We start from the raw sequence: 26,073 nt of genomic DNA, 5'->3' as shown, positions 1-26,073 counted from the left end.
AGGGAAGTAATAGCACATTTACTGAAGCTGCAAAATCTCCGTAAAAAAACAAATTTGACAAAATCCACTCAGATCCCACATCTTACATACCTTAAAATTAAACACTTGAAATGTTTCATAGTCAATGGCAGCCGAGTTCTCCACTATTATTGTGATTTGTGCTTCATTGAGGACGGTTTGGGGAATAACTCGGAATATACCTTCAGGGCCCTCTAGCCTGAGATTAAATTGTGCATTTGTTCCCTGAAACAAAAACAAAACTTTGTTAGGAATTCGTTCATTAACGCCAGTACGTTAAGGGATTCCTGTTCTCAGGAACATGTTTGGAGAATCTTTTCTTCCACTGTTATTTGGGATGGAAGGAAATCCTGAAGATCCCTGCACAATTTTCAGAATAGCGTAGTGTTGGTGCCATGGTACATTTTGACATGGTTCACACCATTGTAGACAAATGAAAATGATCTAACAAAATTGTTTTGTTTGAACAGCTTGCCCTTTTAGTATTTGACACAGAGGTTTTCACTGAGTACTCTGACATTTTTTTTATATATCTAAAACCAGGTTTACTCATCATCTGAATTTAACTCAGTCAACAAACGTCAGTGTGGCAAATCCAAGCCAAAAACCTATTAACTATTGAATTGGTTTGATGAATCAGAGAGGTATATCCTTACCACATGTCTGTCAGACAGCCCCAGTCTTCCACCAGAATGTCAAGGCTAATTAGGACACACAAATACCACAAGGCCATCTGGACGCCTTGGTACCAATTGAGCAGGCAGTGCACATTCTATTACCATAGGATTGTACACTCACTCCCAAACCCATTGGGTTACCAGTTATGCATAAACCCTCTGAAATTAGTTGCCTTCAATGGAAGACCACAGTATATTTGTTTTAATATAGTCTGTACTTACTAAAGTGTATAATTAAAGATAGAATGACTGAAAACCTTGAAAACTTTGAGATGACCGGAGAGAGCCAATATTAATTTGTAAAGAATAGGTCATGCCTGACAAACCTAATTGAATTTCTTTGAAGTGGATAGGGGAATGTCTGTGAATGTTATTTATCTGGAAAGCATTCAATAAGGTCTCTCATTAAAAAAAAACTGTGAGTTAAAGTTGAAACTCATAGAATTGAAGACAAGTTATTGACTTGGCTATGAAATTAACTGAGTGGCAGGAGGCAGAGAGTAGGGATCATGGGCAGGTACTCTAACTGGATGGATGTGACGAATGGTATCTCACAGGGATCCGTGCTGGGCTCTCAACAATTCACTATATTTATTAACAACATGCTTTATGGAATGGAAAACCACATTCAAATTTACTGATGACACAAAGATAGGCAGCATTTTAGGCATGTGTAGATAAAAGCATAACATTAGAAAGAGATATTAATAGATTAAATGAATGGGTCAGACTGTGGCAAATGGATTTTAATATGGACAAATGTCAGATCATCCATTTGGAACTAAAAAGGATAGAAAAATACATACTTTCTGAATAGTTGTTTGGTAGCACAGAACTTGAATACTGCTGAAAAGAAACATTTTGCTGAAGCTTTTTGTCTTGCACTCATCAGGGCAATCGCAAGAATGTCAATGTGGACAAATGCTTGGCAGTTAACTGTCAGTTACTGTTAACTGGTGCAATCTCCGTGGCAATGCCTCTACCAATCAGAGTCCACTTATCAACCAATCAGCACTATTTTCTCATACATTGTTGCTTCCTCTGACATTGGTATTTTTGCAATTGTCCTGATGAGTACAAGACAAAAAGCTTCAACAAAATGTCTTTTTTCAGCAATATTTACTGAAAAGTGAAAAAACTAGAAACAGTGGAAGTCCAAAGTGACTTAGGTGTCCATACACATGGGATTATTAAAATGTGATGGACAAGTACGGAAAATAATCAGAAAGACTAATTGAATGCTGGCTTTTATATAAAGAGGATGAGAAAACAAGAAGGTAGGTGTTATGCTACAGCCCTGGTTAGACCATACCTGGAATAGTGTGTGTTCAGTTCTGGGCACCACACCTTTGGAAGGAAGGATATATATGTCTTGGAGGAAGTACAGCATAGATTTATCAGAATGATGCCTAGACTCCAAAGGTTACATCACGAGGAGAGATTACACAAACCAGGGTTGCAGTGAAAATTTGGATTTTATTTATTTAGAGCCCCACATTACAGCAATCAGTTAATTATATTAATCATTGCAAATGTTTTGTATCCATTTCTTGGTGGTATTCCCTGGAATTTCAAAGGTTGAGGGGTGTTTCGATTGAAGTTTCCAAGATATTAAGAGGAACTGATAGGGTAAATACTGTTTATGCTGGCTGGGTAGTGTAAGGCTGGGGGCCATAGCCTAAACAATAGAACCAGGCTTGCAGGAATGGTTAGGAAACCCTTCCAAACACCAAGAGTTGTACAAGTTCGAAACTCTCTTCCACAAACGGCAATTGATGCTAGATCAACTATTATTTTTAAACCTGAAATACCATGCCTCAGCAAAGAATACTCTGGCAAGAGCAAGAAATGGGTACAAAACATTCGCAATGATTCATGTAATCAACTGGTTGATATAAATAAAAACCAAAAAAACTCCGCTGCAAATATGTTTAACACTGCTGAGTTTTAATGGAATTGTTCATTTTAAATCTGAAACCACCAGGCCTCAACATAAATTAATGTACACCCACCACCTGATACAATTTGTCATACTTTAATATTGGGTGCTTTCCTGGTATTTCGAACTTTAAGAGGCAGTTTAATTGAAGTTTTCAAGATATTAAAGGGGATCGGGATAGAGAGTTTGAGAAACTATTTCTGCTGCTTGGGGAGTTGAGGAATAGGGGGCATTGACTAAAAATTAGAGTGAGTCCTGTCATGAGTGAAATTCAGAAAAATTTCTACACAGAAAGGATAGCAGAAGTTTGGAACTCTGTTTCACAAATAGCAATTAATGCCAGATCAATGGCTAATTTTAAATCAGAGATTGATAGATTTGTGTTAACCAAAAGCTGTTAAGGGATATGGGACAAAGGTTGGTGTATGGTTAGGTCACAGATCAGCCATGATCTCACTGAATAGCTGAACAGGCTCGATGGCCTAAATGGGCTTCTCCTGGTTCCCATGTTCCTAAGTATGTTTCGTTTGGCTTTCATGTAATCTTAAAAACATACAGTCATAAATGTCCATTGCAAATTTTCACATTGTTAATTACAACAGAGAAACTGATAGCAAAAAGCTGGAATACTAGTGCAGCAAGATACTTTACTCCAAAGCACTTGCACCCTGCTATATTTTAAAGGGACGTACCATCCCAAAACTGAAAGGGTACATTTTTGCCAAAATTAAGATATTTGCAAAGAAATGATCCAGTACATATTGGATGCTCCTAGTGTCCAATTTAATTTAGGTCTGTCGAACAGCAACCCATGTAATCCAAGTACATCAGCAGAGAATACGCTGGTAAGAGCAAGAAATGGGTACAAAACATTCACAATGATTCATGTAATCAACTGGCTGATATAAATAAAAACCAAAACTCCACTGCAGATATGTTTTGAGTGGCAGAGGTTGTAAAGAATGTTTTAAACCAGTAGATGGCAATACATTTATGAAATAACTTCAAAGAGGTGCTGACAGAGACTACTTTACAGTTCCATCTGAATTTATAAAATGGAATTCTCATCCAAAATGTTGCCTTCTCTAATTTAATCTGTGATACATCCTGTATACTTCGAGTATAAAACAAGTAGACAAACCTGATCAGAGTCATTTACTGTTATTTTCAGTCCACGCAGGATCTCTCCTTCTGGGGGATGTTCTTGCATTGTGATCTCAAATTGTGACTGTGGACCATTTTCACCATAAAAGGTGGGGTGATGATTGTTGAGATCCACCACTTGGATTGTTACCATAGCTGTCATAAACACGAGTATGTCAACATCCGGATTAATTTCTGAGGCCTTGGACAAAACAAAACACAAAGTCTCTGTGAGTTGTGTCTGTACTGTCACGTTTCACTTTTTTGCATCATTTGGAATACATGGTGTGAACTCATGAATGGGATGTGGACTTCGCTGCCTAGGCCAGCATTTATTGCCCATCCCTAATTGCCCTTGAGAAGGTGGTGGTGAGTTGTCTCCTTGAACCACTGCAGTCCCTGAGGTGTTGGTACACCCACAGTGCTGTTAGGGAGGGAATTCCAGGATTTTGACCCAGCGACAGTGAAGGAACAGTGATATAGTTACAAGTCAGGATCTTAAGTGGCTCAGAGGGGAATGTCTAGGTGGTGGTGTTCCCATGTGTCTGCTGCCCTTGTCCTTCTAGAAGGTAGTGGTCATGGGTTTGGAAGGTGCTGTCTAAGGAGCCTTGGTGAATTCCTACAGTGCGTTTTGCAGACGGTACACACTGCTGCTACTGTGCATCGGTGCTGGAGGGAGTGAATGTTTGTGGATGGGGTGCCAATCAAGCTTGTCCTGGATGGTGTCAAGCTTCTTGAGTGTTGTTGGAGCTGCATTCATCCTGTGAAGTAGGTAGTATTCCATCACACTCCTGACTTGTGCCTTGTAGATGGTGGACAAGCTTTGGGGAGTCAGGAGGTGAGTAAATCGTCGGAGGATTCCTAGCCTCTGACCTTCTCTTGTAGTAACGGTGTGAAGGCACATGGCTCAGGACTACCAGTGCATTGCACTGTGGAATGGGTTGATGTGGCTCCATAGTGTGGCCACCACTCATCGAGTTCATCACTTCAGCTGCTTTTCTGTGGAAGGCCCAAGTGAAGTCAGGACATTTCTCCATTAGAAAAATTACTCTGAACTGCGCTGAGGTAACAGGCAAGATCAGAGTATCCTTGAAGGTGTCTACAACCTTGGTTAGTTATAGTATAATGTGGGGAGACACAATTCAGGAAGAATTTAATCTTTTTTCCCTCTAAAAATAATGTGACTCTAAGAAGATTGAAGCCTATATTGCAACACTCATTTCCATCCCTTTAACGATTATCTTTTGCATGGGACATTAAACCCTGTTGATGGTGGAGATAAAATATCCCCTGACACTATTTCAAAGAAGAACAGAGGAGTCCTGCGGGGTGTCCTGGCCAATATTTATTCCTCAAGTAATATCACTAAAACAGATTATCTGGTCACTATCACGGTTTGCTGTGCAGAATTTCTGCCATGTTTCTTACTACAGTGACTACACTCCAAAAAGTGCTTAATTGGCTGTAAAGCACTTTGGGACATACTGAGGTTGTGAAAGGTTATATAAAGGCCAGTCTTTCTTTCTACACCTCTTAATCTTTGCACAGGTTTCCAGCTGAGAGCAGTGGCCTTTTCAATCTTCAGCCAATACCATCCAGGGGGTGGGGAGATGGGGAGAAGGTGTACAATGATGATCCACTCACTACACCTGCTTCTCTCCTTTGGGAAAATCTGCCTTCTCTGCTTGAAACCTCAAACCTGTTGGGGAATCACAAGGCTGGTACCTTGTTCTACTGCTCCACGGGCCAGTGTGTTTAACCATCAGCGGACTTCCCTCTCTCTTTACAAAGAACTCAGTCACTAATATTGGTGAGTTACTTTAGTTTTATTTTTATGCAATTATCATAACTTAGATTCTTTAATTATTCTACATCACCTTAGCAAGGTTTCTTCACTAATATCATAGCCTGAATTTTATGGCGCCCATCCAGGCACCTGGTACTCCCAACATCATCAAGCCACATCATAGATGGATAGATGCGCCCGAATATCTGCAGCCCACCCAATGTCAAAGGGCCAACTGAGCCAATTAAAAGGCCAGTGCACTGCAGTTTTGAGAGGCTCATACATTTTTACCGTCAGTGCAAGTGTAAAAGGGGCAGGCAGGGATCGCACATTTTACACTTTCTACATCCAGGCAAGGATATAAGGCTCAGAAGAAATGGATGAGTGAGGAGGTAGGAGTACATATGTTATTTGGAAACCTGGGCAGTCCTGTTTCATCCAGTGAACCATCCTGCTCATTTCGTTTATAAGCAAGTTCTTATGTAAGTTAGGACAATCAATTTAAGATTGTCAGTCGGGTTTGCAGTGTGGCATATTTGTGTGTACTGGAAGCTAAATATATTAATACACAAGGCCCTGTTCTTTGCAGACAGAAAGAACATGTACATTCATTGCACTTGTTTTAGCTAAACAAAATAAGTGACAGCCTTTCACTGACTCATTCCTCAGAGCAATGCCTTGACCAATCAGGATCAAGCCGCCTGGTTTAAAGTTCGAATAATGCTTGGCAGTTAACTGTCTGTCACCATCAGTAGTGTATTCCCCATGGCAATGCCACTTACCAACCAATCATCACTCTCTTCACATACAGTATAAATTTGTTGTTTTCCCCTTATATTGATATTCTTGCAAGTGTCCTGATGAGTGCAAGACAGAAAGCTTAGATGTCTCTTTTTTCAGTAAGACTCAAGTGCTGTACTAACAAACGCCTTTAAGTTAGGAAGTATAAATCCTTATACAGGCTTTTTCAGACTGGCCACATCATCATAAAGGTAGAACCTCTGCAAAGCAGAAGGTGAAAAATGGGCATTGTCATTTCAGGTGGAGGCACTTCCTCTTATGAGGAGGAGAGGGCAACAAGGGATGTAGAGGCCTCCTCTTGCTGTCACACTGCACCATATCTCCTGGCAATCACTCACTGCCTGGTTGAATGCCTACAGGCAGTCAGAGAGGCATGGGGGTGCTTGGCTGCCGGCATTTCCAAGCCGTCGTTCATGGCTTACATCTCTAGATGACATTGCACTATTCCTTGGCCACTTTCCTTCGTCTTTCATTCTGGGGGGAAACATTTAAATTCCAAGGTTCACAGCACTCTCTCCCAGAATTTCACAGCGCTAACTTCACTTCTTTCTTGCGCTTTTAAACCCCCCGCCGGCAGCTGATTCAATTGAGGCACCCGGCCTGTTCCCCCCACCAACCACTTCCCAGCCCTGGCAGTGCTGGCTCTCTCAGAAGGTGGGTTTCATGCTGGCAATTGGCCAGCCATCGCATGATTGCTGCCGGCTGCCGGTCTTGGGCGGGAACGGAGTTCACATCCGCTTCCAGGCCTGCCGATAGCCTGTGCAGGCCAAGGGGAAAAGTCAGGTCTAAACACTTGTTATATTTTTAAGATAAATTCAATTTTCATTTCACTTCACTTAACTTCGTTTGAACATTAAGACACACATACTTAATACATTTGTCTGAAATGTTAAACATCGGCACATAAATGAGGGGTTCATTCCATGTTGAGGCACACTCTGTATGGAGAGCGTGCAAAAAATGATGGGCCCCATCACTCTCGAATTCTTGCGTTTGGTCATTTAAATGGACAGCAAATCCTGCACTGGAAAAGCCTACTCATGCAATCAGCTCAATAATGCCTTCATATCTCTATTAAAATAGTGACACAAAACATTTCATAGAAGCACATATTACAGGTATTCATACACCTGTATTTATAATGTAGCTCCAGTGTTAAAATTTCAGGCTTCTTACGACCTACCTGAATTAGAAGTTTGTAAACATCCTTCTTGAGATGTTCTGTAGTTTGCAGAAGAGTAATGGCTCCACTTGTGCTATTTATGTCAAAAGATCCATCATTTCCTATTTATAAATTGCAAGGCATTGATAAATGTGAACAGTACTCACATAATACTTATATTTTGTAAGCCCTGTTTTACCCAGCTAATTACACAAATTGAAATTTAATCTGATTGCCACCCTCAGAGCCTTCAAGTGTGACATTTAATCAAGGGCATTTCACTTTCAGCAGCAAGAAAGCTGCTTGTACCACCTGCACACAATCTGTTCAGGGAGTCAACTCGTTCCACAATTCCATGTTTTTATTTCCCTTTTTCTGGCTGAACCACGAGGGGTGAAAAAAGAGACTGAGTAAGAAGGGAAGTTGCGGCCAAGCTGTGAGATTGACTGAATACCTGAGGACCTAATGCAAGCCCCTGATTTGGACGTTCGCAGGGACTGAGTGTTTAACCACTGCATTTACCATTTGAGGACCCAGGACTAGGAATCATGGCTCAGACCAAGTGGGAAATTCCATACCCTCCAAAGGCTTGCATTTATTTAGTACTTTCACAGCCACCAAATGTCTCAAAGCATTCCACGGCCAATAAAGCACTTTTGAAGTGTAGTCACTGTTGTAATATAGTAAACACAGCAGCCAATTTGTACACTGCAAGCTGCCACAAACAGCAATGTGATAAGGACCTGGTACTCTGTATTTTTGGTGCCGGCTGAGAGATAAAACTTAGCCATGACACCAGGGATAACTGCCCCTGGTCTTCTTCAAATTCATGCTATGGGATCTTTTACATCTACCTGAGCAGGCAGGTGTGGCCTCACTTGAGCATCTCATCCAAAAAAATGGCGCCTTTGACAGTGCTGCTCTCCTTCAGTGCTGCACTGGAGAATCAGCCTCGATTCCTGTGAGCCCTGGGGTAGCATTTTCCGGTCAGTGAGCAGGGGTGGGGCCCGCTTGCCGACGCATAAAATGACGCGGGGTGACATAGGGCGTGCGTCCTGACATCACCGCGCATCATTTAGATTTTCAGTTTGGCGGGCGCGCAGCCAAATCAGCTGCAAGCCCGCCAAACTGTCAACGGCCTATTATGTCCATTAATGAACTTAATGGGCCTGCCCATCCAACCTGGCGGGCAGGCAAAGAGGCCAGGCAGCCTTCAGATAATGCACGAAACCTCATCCACGGGCAGGATGAGGTTTCATGTGAGATTTAAAATTTCACAAAAAGTTTTTAATAAAAGTAATGTGACAGTTTCACATGAGGGGACATGTCCATAAATTTTTTTTCCGCCTTTAATTAGGTTTTTAAAAGTAACACTTTGCAGCACTTTGCCTCAGGGAGATCTGTGCACTCTCTCACACGCACGCTTGAAAAAGCGCACTCCCGGCTCAGGGAATACCACCCCCAGCCCGCACAGGGAACGCATAGCGCTTCCGGGTGGATGTCACGCTGGGTGGGCCTTAATTGGCCTGCCCATGTAAAACGGTGGCGCCCAGCCCCCACCCACCGACTGGGGGGGCACCGATCAGGAACCCGCCCGCTCGTGCCTGCTCCCACACAACTCCACCCCTCCCCCCAATGGGGGGAAAATACTGCCCCTGGAGTGGAACTGTGACCCAGCACCTTGTGACTTAGAGACAAGAGTGCTACCAGCTGAGCCACAGTTAATGCTCTTTTTTTAAAAAAAGGGTTATGTTAAAATATAAGGAGAAATTAGGGAAAAAAATGGGATGGAGAGATTAGAAAAGGAAGGGAGAAGAGGAGAAATTCAAATAGAAAGAAGTAGCGAGAATCTTTCACACCACACTGGAGCTTGAATGCCTGCTCCAATTTCACTGGAGTATGTTAATGAGTGTTGCATTTATTGCTCATTAATACTGTTGTATTATTGATGAAATCAGAGCTCCATGCATTCATTAAACACATGCCCATATGCTTGCTGATCTCCCACTGCTGCACTCTTTACTTAAGGATTGGTTGCATTCCATAAAATGTTTTCACCATTCACCAAGGCAAGACCTGCTCACAGGCAGTTCCAGTCTAACCTGCTACTGATTTAATAACAAACAGAACTTTGTTGGTCTGGTGGTGGGTGGAGATCAGATTTCACGTCCAGGAATATCACAACTGTGACAAGTAAAATGTGGGCCACTGCTACAGTTCATTGCTGAGATTCCATCCCATAGATCAGGGACACCCCAGATTTATGTCTTCATGGGCCACATGGGTGAGCCGCATGGAGTGTTGGCTGGCCATTTATAAGGGAAAATTCAGCACAGCCAAACTTCTGGAGTGAACAACACTAGGTAGGAACACAAGAGCAAGATAGGGAGATAACACAATAATTATGATTCTTCAACTCCTACTTCACTGAAATCGGCCCCTAATACCTAGATTCAGGTTTCTGTTTAATTTTCAAATATCTCAGCTTGGTGTTATCACAGAGTTTGGTGCTCAGGTTTAGGATTTATGCATCAGTAAGACAAAGTACCAACAGTACTTCCCAAGCATCCAAACCCACAAAGTTCAAACAGGATAAATCAGTAATTAAAAAATATTAGCGTCAATAAGACTAAGCTGTCTAGGTTTGAATGGCCAGGTTACTAGGGCTTGGGGACCACACAGCCTGCAGTTCAAATATATCTTAAATAGGCTATTTATTATTTAGCCTATTTCGATCCCTTCCCCCCACCCCACCCCCACTAGGGTTATCTGTACCTTTATTATCACATTCCTTAGATAATATCACCAGCTTCAGCATCTCTTTGTCCTTTTGTCTATGACATCTTTTGGTTATCCCCACCTATCACTATCCAGCTCTACTTGTCCCACCCCCCCTTAAAACAGCTTATATTTCACCTCTTTTCTATTTTTCCTTAGTTCTGTTGAAGAGTCATACGGACTCGAAACGTTAACTGTGTTCCTCTCTACAGATGCTGTCAGACCTGCTAAGTTTTTCCAGGTATTTTCGTTTTTGTTTTAGATTTCCAGCATCCGCAGTCTTTTGCTTTTATCTTAAATAGGCATTGGTATCTCTCATGCCCTGTGAACATTTGTCATAACTTTTAAAATATTAAGTTTACTCAGTGTGGAATTTTTGGAACTGACTTTTCTTTTAAAATGGACAATACGTGTTGCAAATGATGGCCACCGAATGTCACCTGACCTGATCTATGAATTTAAAAGCTGTCATCCTGTCTCATAAGGACATATGGATCCATTCCAAACTAAGAGGTGTCAACCACCCATACCCTGAGATCATCCAAAAAAAATTGCTGAATTGAATGGGTCTTTCTGAAACAAAGACAGTGATTGTCTCAAGACCCCTCAGGGTGCATATCTTCAAATAATAAACCAGGTTGTGGCTAATCAACCTAAGACCAACACCATATTCAGAAAAGGTAATTGTGAGAAGCCACGTGGTAGGAGCCATATTGGTCTCCCTTTTAATCTTTAAATGCTGTCTGTAGAAAGACAGTAGCAGCAGCAGAAAGTGCAGCAACATCTATGCCTTAAGAACTGGAGACTGTAACATCACAAGGTCTCCGAAGCAGTTCCTTTTCAGGCCTACCGACACAGCAAACTAACCTCCTGGTATGAGACTTCGAGCAACTAACTTTGTAACCTGCAGAAAGTCCATCTCTTCAGGACAATCCCAAAAACCACTTTGGCACATGACTCTGGCTGTTGAACTTATCTAAACTGCTCTTCAGGAATGGAGATACCTTTTCTATCAGGCCTGCAATGCATGTTTTTATAAATCTGGACAATCACGTGTATTATGAACAATTCCTTTTGTTTATAACATGTAAAAGTGCACTATTCTCTTTAACTGTATTTTCCTTGAGTGTGTTTATGTGTGTGACTGTGAGAGTGCTGTAGTGTTAGATTTTGGGGTGTGCACGTGAATAAACGATCCTCTTTATTCAAACTCATGAAAAGCTTGCTGCTGGTTATTCAAATTGTCCACACACTATGGGGTCAAGAAACACACACATCTTCCTTTCAAAAGCTTTCTGATTATGTACAGTACTGGGAGGGAAACAGGGATTCAGTTGTTCTCTCTCACCCTGTCCATAACAGGTGTAATTTTACTTACCATGTGTAATCGTGTAATGGATTGGATTGGGATTCCCAAGATCTCCATCATATGCCATCACGCTAAATATTTCTGAACCCTAAAAAGGAAGTAAAAATGCTGTTTGTATAAAGCTTCAAAATGGATTTTGACCTGCATTATTGACTTGTTTCTTTTTCCTGTAATTTTTGATTATTTCATTCAATTTAATTTCTGTGGATTTCCTGCTCACCAATGACATTTTGTCCATGTCACTAAATATCAGCCACATGGGCAGGCTCTTTAGGTCAGCGAGCGGGGTGCAGGGCCCGCTCGCCGATGTGTAAAGTGACGCGAAACTCCCAATGTTGCCACTCGTCATTTCAATTCTCAGGTCGGCAGGGGCCCAGCCGAGGCAGCTTTGTGCCCGCAGACCTGTCAATGGCCTATTGAGGCCATTAATAAAATAATTTAGGCCATTGACAGGGCTACCCATCATACTCAGGGTTGACGGGCAGACCAGGAGCCCTGGCGGGCTTAAGAAAAAGCATGAAACCTCATCCACGGGCGGGATGAGGTTTCATGGGGGTTTTTTAAAATATTTAATAAAGGTTTGAGTTAAAGTGATGGACATGTCCCAACTCAAGCGACCGTGTCACATGAGGGAACATGTCAGGGAAATTTATCTTCATAGTTTTAATTCTGAGCCGATCTCCCTGAGCACTTTGCCTCAGGGAGGTCAGTGCACTCTTTCGGCTGAGGGAATCCCACCCCCACCCGCACAGGGAGCACATAGCACTTTCTGGTTGAAGTCACACTGGGCGGGTCTTAATTGGCCCGCCCATTTAAAATGGCGGTGCGCCCCTGATTGGTGGTGCCGATCGGAGGCGTGCCTGCCCGCGCTCACTCCTGCACTTCCCCCCTAACCGGTGGGGGGAAAATTGTTCCCCATGGAGTCTTGTCTAGAAATGCTACTCTCCTTTCAGCACCTGTTAACAATGGCACTCACAGGTACAAACTTATATCCTCCTGCCATAGTTCAGTCCACAAGTCATAGCTAGCACACCATCCTAAGCATCGATCTTTTCCAAGTCTATGACTATTTCCCTTTAAACTTTGTATGAAGCAGAGCCAATAAATTCCTCTACAGAGTTGTTGCTAGGTTATCTATTGTTTGTGCTTCTTTGAATTAAGCTTTATAAAACAGCAGAAAATTTGACTTGCCACTTTTTGACCTGCTACTTAACCAAAACAACCATGTAGGTGTTAGCCACGGCTCAACAACAGCAGTGTCACCTCTGGAGCAGAAGGTTGTGGGTTCAGGTCTGATTTTAGAGGCTTAAGCATAATCTATCCTGATGCCTCAACGTAATACTTAGGGGGTGTTGTCTTTCAGATGAGATGTTAAACCAAAGTCTGCCCACTGGTGCAGGGGCTACATCTATCTGAAAGTCAAATTAGAGGAAAGAGCAATAAGGGACAGAAGTAATAATATTCTGGGACTAGCTTTTTCTGGGAGACATATATGCAATTGTAATAATGCTACAGCAGTAAAGCCACTACCCAGCAGCATCACTGCTGTAATGTTGAGAGATTCTTGTGTTCCACAGTGTTTGAAGCAAAGGGTTAAAAATGGCTATGGCAGATGTCACAGAAAGCTTGATACATGTGTTACTCCATGGGAAAGAATTTTCTCCCCACCGGGTGAGCCAGTCGGGAGCGGGTGTCGGGAGCGGGTGTCGGGAGCGGGTGTGGGCAGGTGCAGAGCTAATCACCACCCGCAGTCGGCTACGCCCTGCTATTTTATGTGGGCAGGCCAATTAAGGCCCACCCAGCATGGCGCGTACCTGGAAGTGCTGAGCGCTACCTGTGTGGGCGGGGGGAGGAGGGCGAGTCAGGGCCTGCGCTCTTTTGTGCATGTGCGAGAAAGAGCGCAGAAATCTCCCTGAGGCACAGAGCTGTTTCAGGAAGATTAATTTCATAATGAAACATTGAAAAAAAAGAAAAAAGAAAATTATTCAGACATGTCCCCTCATGTGACAGTGTCACATGAACTGGGGCATGCTTACGAATGTTCATGAGAATTTTTATTGAATTTATAAAACCTTCATGAAACCTCATCCCGCCCATGGATGAGGTTTCACGAGAAATGCGAAGGCCGCCTGGGCTCTTCGCCTGCCCGACAACCTTAAGGTTGGACGGGCAGCCCTGTTCAATTGGTTAATTAGATTACTAACGACCTTAATAGGCCTTTGACATTTTGGTGGGTGAACAGCCGACTCCGGTGTGCACCCGGCAAACTAAAGATTGGAATGACACACGGTGACTTCGGGACACACGCCCAACGTCACTGCATGTCATTTTACATGTCAGCATGTGGGGCCCACCCCTGCTCACCAACCAGAAGGTTTTGTCCCATGTGTTTGGATAAACTCTAGTTATTTATTACTGTGCATTCTTAGTTATTCACTACTATTCACTCTGTTTTTCATGAACCTGTGAGAATGCAGAAAATGGCTGTTATCTGATGCACATGCATGGTTTGCATAGGAACAGGAGGAGGCCAGTCAGCCCCTAAAGCTTATTCCACCATCCAATTAGGTCACGGCAGATCTGTATTTTAACTCTTATCTAAGCACCTTGGTCCCATGACCCTTAATGCCCTTGCCTAACAAAAATCGATCAATCTCCACTTATGAAATTTTTAACTGGCCTAGATTCATCAGATTTTTGGAGAAGTGTTATGTTCCTTCTGTTGAGTCACTTTGCTCAGTGAACACAGTTGCACGCCTACCTACTGGTGAGTGAGTTGGTAAACAATATCTGCAGACGCAGAGACCAATGTAAGATGAAGCACCTGCTGTTTTTTAACACAAGTAACAGAGCACTAACACAACATGTGCTTCTTCAACCAGACCTATTCTAAATTACTGATTATCATTGTAGCCCATGCTACATAGCAATAGGGTAATACGGTCACATGATCAATCTGCTCACATTCTCTTAAAGGTGCATTGCACCTCAAATGACCACAAGAAGAGAGTTTCATATTTCCACCACTAATTGCCCAAGTCATGAAAGTAATTATTGATTGTTAAATTCCTTACTTCATCCTCAGTTGAAACTGAACTTTGTCTTACCTAGACTTTGCATTTTTTATACAAGTAAATCAGCCATCTCAACTGAGACCTGAGCATGTGACTGTCAAATGTATTGATATCCACTTACAATAATGAATATGTGAATGGAGCACAATCTGCTACTTACGGGATCTGTGTTTTCATACACATATCCAAAATACGGTCTGCCAGAAAATACAGGAGGGGTGTCCTGAATATCCATGACATTGATTGTAACAGTGGTTGTAGAAGAGCAAATTTGATACTTTCCTCTCAGCTTCCCGCCTCCATCCTAAGAAACGTAAAAACAAATTTTAGCATTTCTTATAGAAACAACAGACTCAATCACCATGTTCCCCCCGCCCCTTCCCAAAATATGTGCTATAAAACTGTCAATTTACCTTGGCTATCACAGTAACAAAATGAGCCCTGGACTTCTCAAAATCCAGAGTTGCACTTGGCTTTATTCGAAGGTCCCCATTGTATCGATCCATTGAAAATTTGCTTTTACCCATATTCTGGAAGAGATGAAGCAAAAGGAGCATCAAATCAGGGATGAAAATATTCTTTCATGGGATGTGGGCACCTCTGACAAGGCCAGCATTTGTTGCCTATTCCTATTGCCCTTGAACTGAATAGCTTGCTGGGCCATCTCAGAGGGTAGATAAGCAACAACCACATTATTGTGAGTCTGGAGTTACATGTAGGTCAGACCAGGTAAGGATAGCAGGTTTCCTTCCCTAGAGGGCATTAGAGAACCAGATGAGTTTTCACAACAAAAAATGATAGTTTCATGGTCATCTTTACTGATAATAATTCCTGATTTTATTAATTGAATATAGTTGCTATGCTGGGATTTGAACCCATGCACCCAGAGCAATATCCTAGGCCTCTGAATTACTAGTCTAGTAACATTACCACAATCTCCCTCTAAGATGTCAAACAAAATCTAAACAGTAAAAATCTACTGAGTAATGAAGCAGAAAGTGATTTTTTTAAATGAAAAATCTAAGTTCTTACCTAAAAATTTAAAAATAGATAATTATAATTACTCTTGAAAGATTGGGGTAAACAGAAGAGTAATTTTAATGTTTGCCGGTAGTATAAGATTACCAAAAATGGGTCAGCCACCTATTACACATCTATTCTAAGTTTACTTTTCACTGTAGTCAACAGAAGATCCCACATTTACATTATCGGCAAAAATTAAAATAACTCCCAGCTTCTTCTAGTCATCAGCACATGGAAATTCATTTATAACCCTGAACTTTATGGCCTGGGAGGAAAGTCTGATTTAACCACTCAGTAATTTCCCTTGCTTTACGATCATCTCAGGATGGGTCCTTACATTCCTTTAAATCTTCTCATACTTCCAGCTGTATTGGATTAATTTACTGCTAAATTAGGTGACTTATTCATTACCCTTCAGATGTCCAGGGTGTATTAGGCTGTCCCTATAATAAGTGGTAGTTATATCTATAGATTATTCCAAAACAAAAAGAGCACAATCTTTGGATGACTCACTGAGCATGACAATTGTATGGTGCGGTCCTGAGTCATACTGACTAGGAAGTCTCAGTTTCTATCTTTGCTTAGTGCTGATCTCAGTTGGAGCAGGGACCGGGTGCTCCAACTGGCCTCAGTATCTCCGAGTGGGGTATAGGAAAAATTCAGCCAGGGTTTCTTTTTATATACGACTGCCGGCTCGGGAGAGTGTCGATCTCAGTTATCATGGTCAATCCCCTCTTGAATCAGAGACACCTACTATCCAGGCTTGCCTGTGAAGAATCTGAAGGAATTATTAATAGGCTGTCCAATCATTATATAGAATATGGGTATGATGAAGGGTTACAAACATAACGTAGCTCAAGATAAATTTGTTAGAGCCATTATCATGTGTACATATTTCAGTATCTGACTGCTTTAGTACACAATTAGCCTGTGAATGTCTGTTGCTCTCTCTAAAGAAGCTTTGAATATTTCACAGCCTAAATGTGCCCTTTTGAATTCTCACAGCTATTGATTGCTATGTCAAGTCACAATATCATAACTACAAAAACATAAATGTGATCTCTTTAGCTCTATTTTGCTAAATCATGGTATTTATGTGTAAAAGGGTTGCATTCCCTCTTTGATTTCTTTTGTGAGCAGTGTGAGGATGTTTTCATAATAAGTCAAAAATTGTGCATTCGATAAAGAATACCTGTAGAAAGTAGGTGACACTGCCTCCAGATCCATTGTCTTTGTCTACTGCATGCACCTTGAATATGCTGGTACCTGAAGGTGTGTTCTAGCAGACCCCAGTCCAAGAAAAAAACATTAGTCAACAGAAGCTTTGCATTGAATATTTTTTAATTTGCAATTAAGTGATTAGGGAAATTACATGTCTTAAAAAAATCCTACCTCAGGCACAGTAATGACATAGGGTGTATTAATGAATTGCGGGCTCTCATCATTGGCATCTGTTACAAGTATTCGAACCTTTTCAACAACCTGTAATCACAAAAGGCTTACTAACTATAATTCTTCACTGAAAAGATTTTGCAGACCTGTATACATGTTACCCAAAATCCCATTTAGAAGCATCACAGAAGAAAATCATAACATGAACTCTCTGCGTCACAGATGCTAAAAGCAATAATTGAAAATATTTTCCCTTGAGAATAATTTTGACAGGAAGCCCTCTAGTGATGACACTGAAACAGAATGCCCACCCTGAATGTGCCTGAATTGTTTTGTTCTGTGAAATAACACTATATTACATTGTTCTCAGGTAAGAATCCTCAGTACAAAGCAGGTACTTCGAGATAAAATAGAACTACACTGCAGAAGGATTTCTCAAATCGGCTCATAAACTGAACGTATTTGAATGATTTTGATAATCCAAGTTTCTATACTGGCTTGTTCCTAGCTATGGTCTTTCAAAGAAACTCTAAAAAACCACAACGTTGCTCCTAACCAATGTTAAATGTCACAAATCATTGAGACCCCTGCCAAAAGCCATATCATTAAGAAATATGTAGCCACTGTGCTTTTAGAATGCTTTTATTTTTGCTTAGCAAAGGAGATAGTAGACTCTGTGATTCAAAATGGTTGCTATTTTGTTTTTTGTTTGCTTGTAAAGAGTATTATCCTCTTCCAGTGCTTACGTATGTGCCTTCCATCTGTGCAAACCAGGAAGATTAGAATCCAGAAAGCTAGCAGTGGAAAAGCCTCTGATGAGATTACTGGGGCCCTGTATTTAATACAGACTGTTGCCTTTTCAAACCACGTGAATGGGTGATAGAAATTGTTAACTGTTTCTCTGGTTTAAATGCCTGTTAAACATAGCTTTGCCTCATTCCAACTCCAGCTGCTTCATGAGCACCTGTACCTCCTCTTACACAATGTCCACTTCAACAACCCCTTCCCCATGCACTTAACATTCTCTTTTGGCCTCACTCTCACAGTGAAATAGAGAGATGTGGCAGAAAATGGAAATCATTTCCTAGCATTCTGCAGCTTTCCTATGAGTGAAAGGCAATGAGAGAGTGACTGCCAAAATAGAGGCCCTGATATGAAGCAGATGGTTAGATGTAGATAAAAACAGAAAGTGCTGGAAAAGCTCAGCAGGTCTGGCAGCATCTGTGGAGGGTGAAACAGAGTTAATGTTTCGAGTCTGTATGACTCTTCTTCAGACCTGAAGAGTAATACAGACTCAAAACGTTAACTCTGTTTCACCCTCTACAGATGCTGCCAGACGTGCTGAGCTTTTCCAGCACTTCCTGTTTTCATTTCGGATTTCTAGCATCCGCAGTATTTTGCATTTATTTTAGGGTTGGATGCAGATATTGAGTTGGAGATAGGACTGCAGGTGGCTATGGAGTTGTGTAAGTAGGGATTGAAGCAATCACATTTAAGACGAGCAGAATATTAAAAGAGGAAATGAAAAGCACTGGGATCTGTTAAAATAAATATTTGGCCATCAACAGCTTCATTCAGCTGAGGGTTACCTGCTGACAATTGCTTTTGGTAATGTTTCAATGAAAAAACACTATATCTGCAGCTATTAGGATCCCCGTTTAAAATTATTTTACTCGCTTTATGGACAATGTCTCGGACCAAAGCTTAAGTACAAGATTCTTTGTAATGTCTAAGGAAGTCTTACTTTATTCACACTGTCAGAAATGCTGACTAGTACTTCAACTTCACCTTCATCCTGCAAAGTAAAAGAAACACAGTTACATATCATTGAATAAAAAATAATGGTTGATCTTCCAAAAGCACCTTCTCAGGATGGAACCTCAACCAGCAGGACCATACTTCTGGGATATCACCCCCTTGATATGAAGACCATATCCGTGATCTTGAAACAGGTGCTTCTGTTTGGGGATTGTGCATTCTGTTATGACCAGGTGAGAAGGGGTGAACTGGCTCCCCTCTATTCAACCTCCTTGGTTGGTCACAACAAAGCTTTAAGTTTCTTTTTCGTGAGGATATGCCTTTCCCGAATCCAGATGTATTTAACTATTTAAGCTGTGAGCCATAAGGAACCAGTCAAACAAGGCTTTCTTGAGTCAAAGGAAGAGCAAATTTATTCATCACTAAACCCGAGGGAAAAAAGTAATAAAAACGTGACGACACAGACAGAGGTATCAGAAATAAGGGAAGTTAGGGTCTAATAAAAACAGTTAAAAGAATGTCTGTGATGTGTAGGTTTTTAAACAGTGTGGCCAATTTGGATTAGCTGGTTTCATGGATGCGGTCAGATGTAAAAGGTATTGCAATTATTACAAGACCTCGGTTCGCTGGTAGATTTCTAGTAAAGTTGGCTTCCGAACCAGGGAGAGAGAGAACTACTTTCAGCCTGTCAGTTCTGTTGGAGTCTTTTTTGACACCTCTCTGCAGCAGATGAAGCCTGGCCTGAAACACTTCATCCACTACACACACACGCACGCACACACACTCACATGCGCACACACGCACACACATGCACGCACACACACACATGCGCACATACGCACGCACACACGTGCACACACACACACATGCGCACACGCACACGCACACACGCGCGCACACACACTTGCACACACACGTGCACACACGCGCACACACACACGCGCGCACACACATACAAGACACACAAAACATGGATTTTAAGGATAGGATAAAACAGTTCATTAACACCAATCCGGAGTGCAGGATTCGATGGATTGATTTCGATCGATGTCTTGATGTGAGTGTCTGTTGCTATCACAGTTGAATAGCTGGCATTATGTGTGCCAGCTAAGAGATGTGGGTTTTAGGCTTGCAGCAGTGCTAACGGTGTGAGGATGTATTGGAGCATATGACTTCAGATTGATAGAGCTTTCAGGTAGCTGAGTGATGGGGATGTGGTGATTTGAGCAATGCTTAATTGAGACAAGTAGTGCAGTTGGTAAAAAAAAACATGGTATTTGCAGATGCATCCATTGACCTTGCCTGCTGGTGTGAGTTTATTAAACTTCTTGAAGTTCTGCATTCAGATCCTGGGGCTCGGTTCCTGGCACTGGTCTGGACGAATATCTGGGCTGCCTCTCTCCGCCTTTCCACCTCCTCCACCAAGGCCTCTAGTGCAGCATTTGAAAACCTTAAAGTCGGTGTATCCCATGTTGTACCATTCTTCAATGTTTACCAGATCAGAGTCAATACTTGAATGAATGCCAGCACTTACACTAGCCACAATGCACTCTGCTTTAAGAAGTGCAAGCCAGTTTTAAGAGGTGCTAGCCACTCAGGATATTTACCTCCTGCTGATGCATCCCAACATCAGTGCTGTTGGCACAGGCTGGACACTGAAATCATTGAATTGAGTAGGCATCAATACGGCATTGCAATCAATGGGCAGGGGGTAATTTCATATCTTGATCCCCATGCCCATCTTCTGAGCTATTGAATTTAACCCCTATATGGCAAATTCAGCAAGTGGTGTTTTTGTTAGTTGGAGGTGAGGGCTGTACACACTGATACTCTGACCCAGGCTCCCATCCAGTGAGGCCCTGCCCTGGGAGCACAAAATTTACCATTATTATCATTTTAAAAGGAATTGGATAAGTATATTAAAAAGGGCATTGGAGAGTATGGAAAAAGAACAGGGAAATGGAATTCAGATAGAACATTGTCAAAAAGCTAGCAACAGCACAGATGTGATGGGCTGAATGGTCTCCTTCTATGTTGCAATTTCTACGAATCCTTGAATCTATGATAACAATCGGTGTCTACTAGCGTTGAATTGAAACATTTGATCATAAAACAAAACAGCAAAAGGCCTCACCTCTCTGTCCAGCTCCTCCACCAAAGTGACATTTCCTGTTTGTGGATCCACTACAAAATAGCGTTTTGCTCCAGGTTCAAAGGTCATGTCATAAGTGACTGCATTTCCCTCTGGGTCTGTGCCATTTAAAGTGTACAGATGTGATCCTAGGGAAAAAGGTAGAGTTTATTCCAGCAGAATAATATTTTGGAACTCAATTTCCAATTGGGGTGTGTTAATTCAGAGTTAAGCTTTAGTCCTTTGTTTAACATGTGTGAAGGAACAAATGTGTTTAGTCAGTGCACTTGATAGGGCTTGGTGCGTTATAGATAATGAGAAGCCAATCATAATACACCTACAAGAAAGTGGTTGACTTTAAGCACTTTGTAAAATAATTGCAAGATGAGGCAATTGGGAGTTGCAAAATTGACCATGTAGTGTTACATTCTTAACTGTAACCCATACTCCCATATTGGAAGCTTCCATGGAGTCCCATGATGTTATCCTTTAAGAATAATGCACTGTGCAACAATGCAGCTATGCAGCATGCAAATTTGCGTGCAGCACCCTCCATTATCTGAAGCAGGTACCAGCTAGGTGTCATGCCCAGTAAAGGCATATGTCATATTCGGAACTTTAAACATGGACTGTATTCAGTATAAAATTTTCTGGGACGGTCTCCTCTTTTAAAAATGGGCATTAAAAGGCTGATAAGATGGCTGCCGAGGATCAGATGACTTTTGCAATTTCTGCACAGACTCAGAAGAAACCTCTGGAAAATTCCTAATTGAATGACCATGGGTGTTTGTGGAATCCACACCTCCTATTTTTGTGGACTTATCCAAAACTCAACATCAATGGACTCCCAGGCCCAGTGTCTCTGAGCTTGATACTTACAAAGTGAGCTGCAGAAATCACTTCATCATAAGTAGGTGTGAATGGCCACCTCCCATTCCCCATTGTGTAGCAATGCTTTCTAGCTTCAAATCATTCCAGGTGCACAGTAGAAGAATTGATCTAGTTGTCACATTACTGAAACTGACTACAGGGTGTGCATCCCGACATCATTGTGCGTCATCTCAATATTTTGTTCGGTGGGTGCACACTGGAGGCAGTTGCACGCCCATGGAAATGTCAACAGCCTATAAAGAACGCTGACTGTCCAAACCTAATGTTGGCGGGCAGGCAAAGAGCCCAAGCTGCCTTTGTGCTTTTCAGGAAACCTCATCCACGGGAGGGATGAGGTTTCCTGAAGCTTTTATAAACTAAATAAATAAAGTTTTTAAACTTCACAAACATGTCCCAGTTCATGTGACACTGTCACATGGGGGGACATGTTTAAATAAATTTTTACTTTATTAATCTACTTTATTATAATCTGTTCAATCTCCCTGAGGCAGCTCCGTGCCTCAGGGAGATTGCTGCGTTCTTTCGCGCACATGCACAAAGAGTGCAGGCCCCGACTCTCCTCCTTCCCCCACCTGCACAGGTAGCTACTGGCCACCCGTTACGCTAGGCAGGCCTTAATTGGCCCACCCGCATAAAATGGCAGCACACAGCCGATTGTGGGCAGTGATCAGCTCCGTGCCCGCCCTAGCCCAGCCTGCCCGCCATAGGGAAAATTCTCCCCAGAGTTTCAGGCAAGAAAGGAGAAATGGGAAAGGTAGGAGAGAAGGGAAAAGGAGGAAGGAGAGAGAGAATTCTGGGAGAAAGAGATAAAGAAAGAGAGAAAGAGAATGAGAAGGACAAAATTCCAGCCGAAAAAGCTTGAGAAGGAATTGCAAGCACAAAGGGAAACTGAAATGAGACAGATTGAATTGGCTAGGGGAAAATGGTCTTCATGTAGTGGAGAAACAGTTGGCAATTCAAATGAGTCTGGTTCAGAGACAAGCTTTGATTTCTCAATTAGTACCAAAATTTGATGAAAATGTCACAGAAGCATTCTTCATAGCCTCTGAGAAGCTTGCAGATAGATTAAAGTGGCCTGGAGAAATTTGGACTCTCTTGATGCGGGGCCAGTTAACAGATAAAGCCCACAGGGTTGCAGGGAGCTTGTCAAACTACAAGAAAATCAAAAATGCTATCCTGACTGCTAATGAGTTAGTGCTGGAAGCATTCTGCAAGAAATATCAGCACTCTTGTAGAAAGCCCACTCAAACTTTTCTCCAATTCGAAAGCATTAAACAACCATTTGACAGATGGATGCAAGCACTCAAAATTTACCATACTTACGAAGGATTAAGAGAAGTAATTCTGTTAGGGGAGTTCAAAAAACGACCTCCCATACAGCCTTAAAACTAACATAGAAAAACAAAGTGTTTCAAAAACCATCGTAGCAGCCCTCGACGAATTAACCCATAAACTTTTAACTCAAAATAAATTTGAATCTGGTAACTCTCAAGCTAGGAGGAGATAGGGTGCATATAGATGGAGCAAGAATGGGCTCAAGAGGAAAGGAGATCAGGGAGGAAAAAAACATCAGTCCCCAACATTTAAAAGAAGGATCCAAGATGGTAAACCAGCAGGGGCATGCCCAAGGGTACTTTCAGTGTGGAAAGCCTGGACACAAGGGAGAATTGTTGGCATCCCAAATAACCAACAGGGGGCAGTGTCTGCAGCCATGAGGGTAATAAAACTATGCTCAAATGTAGAAGGGGAGGAAGAGGATATCTACCAGGACTTTTATATGGAGGGAAAAATGACTCCTTTTGTAATTCAGGCACCAGGAAAATATATAACCATCTTCATGGTCACTGGTTGCTTCCAAACACTACTAGTAGCAAAAGTGACGGAGATGCCACCCGAAATCAGAACAAATATCACAGTATTAGCAAAAGGGCTTACTGGCAAATGCTTGAAGGCTCCCTTAGTTAAAATTTACCTGCAAAGTAAGTTGGTCACTGGTGTAGTGATGGTCGGGGTTATTCCAAGTTTAGCAAAGCAGGGGGTTGACCTATTGTTGGGCAATGATTTAGCTGGATGTCAGCTCTTGTGCTCAGAGGGCCCAGAGCAGTCCACAGAGCCTGGGAAACTGCAAATTCTGTTCAGCTGCAGAGGGCAGAGGAAATCCCCAAAATCCTACAGGGGGCGGTAGGGTCAGTAAAGATTACAGAAGCTAAAGGAAAGCCAATAGAATCTAAAGAGACCAAAATGAAACCAGTAGAGTTTAAAGAGGCCAGGACAGGGCCAGAGGAAAGCAAAGGGGTTAGGATAAAAGTCACAGAAGTTGAAGAGAATGTAACAGGGATATGATTAACAGACACCTTCTTCCAAGATTTATATAGGGATAAGGAAAGTTCCCAAATAGGCAAGCGGAGAACGAAGGGAACACCTCACTTAGTCAAAGTGCCTTAAGTGAGTGCAGTGGATGCTGGACAGCCATCTGAGGACAGTAGTGTCCTGGAGGAGATGGGACGGACTGGGGGGCGGGGGGGGTGGGGGGTGGGGGTGGGGAACCCATCCTGAGGTAAAGGAAGAAGGGAAGTTAATATACCCTAAGATGAACAGCACTTGTGAAAACCACAGGGAAGATACAAGTGAAGTCAGTGTGGAATTGCCAACTGGGGAATCAACTGGTCAGGTTCTAAATTGAAAGCTAATTAAACCCAGCAATTCAGCTTCAGAATTCAATAAAGACAAAGTGCAGGAGGAGAACCCAGATGCCTCAAGGGCCTTACATACAGTTTAGCCCCCATTATCACGCTAGAAATAAGGATTATTAATGTGCCAGAGCCTGAACTGTCTAATTCATTGGTTGTGGAAACGACAGTTGTGGTGTTCATGACTTTACAGGCAACACAACGATGCAGTCAGAGAAATTTGCATAGTCCAAGCCCTAGAACAAAAGGGACATCTCCTCGGCTGCCTGTAAAATTTGATCCCTTCCAGGGCTCCAGGGTTGAACTTGAATTTCCACTAACCCCAAAGCTCACCAAAAGTCACATGTCTGTTGGTATTATAATTCCAAAGCCCTATTAACAGACGTTAATGAAAATTCAAACCCTCTGGACAACACATAACTGAGATTTGTAAAGGGGGAAAAGGGGTGAAGGGCATTAGATCCCTTGTCACAAACCCACTGTCAATAATTAACAAAGAGAACTGCAGAAACCAGTTCATCATAAGCAAGAGCGAATTGTCACTATCCATTCCCCACTGTGTAGCAATGGCTTTTAACTTTAAATCATTCTGGGTGCACAATAGAATAGACCATGTGGTCACATTACCAAAACTAGCTACAGATAACAAATCGTAATACCCCAAAACCAGGGAGAAACCAGTCAGTCTGCAAACAACACAGCAAGAAACAGCGGTAGCAACAAAAGCAGCAACACCTATGTCTTAAAACTGAACACTGCAACATTGTAAGGTCTCCAAGCCTATTCCTTTCTAAGTCCACCAATATAGAAAACTGACTTCCTGGTAATAAGATTAAAAGAAACTAATTTTTTGTGACCTGCTGTAAATCCATCTATTTGAGGGAGTATTGACTTTTATATTTGACTTTGATTATTAAATTCACCGATCTACACTTCAAGAATGGAAAAGAATTCTTTCTCCACCAGGCCTTCACTGAGATGAGCCAAGCACGTGACTTACAAACTATTACCTTGTTTGTAATTTGTTGAAGTGCACTATCGTCTTTAACTGTATTTCTCCTCAAGTGTATTTATGCATAAATGATGAGTGAGTGATGTAGCATGAGATTTTTGGGTTGAATGTATGAATAAATAATCCTCTTTATTTAAGCCCTTGAAAACCACGCTGCTTGTTATCGAAATTGACCGTACACTTGGGTTATGAAATACTCACAGATTCCTTTTCAAAAAACACTCAGATTATGGACAGTGAGGGAAGGGAACAGGGGTTTCAGGTTTCTCTCAGTCCTGTCCGTAACACAGGACACAGACCTTAGGAGGGTTTTAATTCATTTGAAGAAGGAAGATAATGTGAGTAGCTGACATTCAATAAGGGTAGAGTGGAGATGATGGTTGAGAAATTGTTGAAATCCATCATTCTATTCAGTTATTTCATAATTCT

The 26,073-nt window shown here is 41.9% G+C and overlaps 1 protein-coding gene across 1 annotated transcript in view; it reads right to left on the bottom strand.

Moving 5' to 3' along the window:
* Nucleotides 1-26,073, bottom strand: part of cdhr1a (cadherin-related family member 1a) — a 53,935-nt gene that overhangs the window by 19,539 nt on the left and 8,323 nt on the right. Inside the window, exons 3-12 of the mRNA XM_041176441.1 lie at nucleotides 21,055-21,200; nucleotides 18,907-18,957; nucleotides 17,163-17,252; nucleotides 16,963-17,049; nucleotides 15,161-15,277; nucleotides 14,908-15,051; nucleotides 11,683-11,761; nucleotides 7,548-7,648; nucleotides 3,776-3,979; nucleotides 91-243 (exon numbers count right to left, since the gene is read on the bottom strand). Coding sequence (XP_041032375.1) covers nucleotides 91-243; nucleotides 3,776-3,979; nucleotides 7,548-7,648; nucleotides 11,683-11,761; nucleotides 14,908-15,051; nucleotides 15,161-15,277; nucleotides 16,963-17,049; nucleotides 17,163-17,252; nucleotides 18,907-18,957; nucleotides 21,055-21,200 — 1,172 coding nt within the window. The remainder of the gene's footprint in view (nucleotides 1-90; nucleotides 244-3,775; nucleotides 3,980-7,547; nucleotides 7,649-11,682; nucleotides 11,762-14,907; nucleotides 15,052-15,160; nucleotides 15,278-16,962; nucleotides 17,050-17,162; nucleotides 17,253-18,906; nucleotides 18,958-21,054; nucleotides 21,201-26,073) is intronic.

Source organism: Carcharodon carcharias, chromosome 28 (assembly GCF_017639515.1).
Source record: "Carcharodon carcharias isolate sCarCar2 chromosome 28, sCarCar2.pri, whole genome shotgun sequence".
Lineage (NCBI taxonomy): Eukaryota > Metazoa > Chordata > Chondrichthyes > Lamniformes > Lamnidae > Carcharodon > Carcharodon carcharias.
The sequence above is the reverse complement of the archived record's forward strand: the minus strand, read 5'-3'. Positions and strand labels throughout refer to the sequence as shown.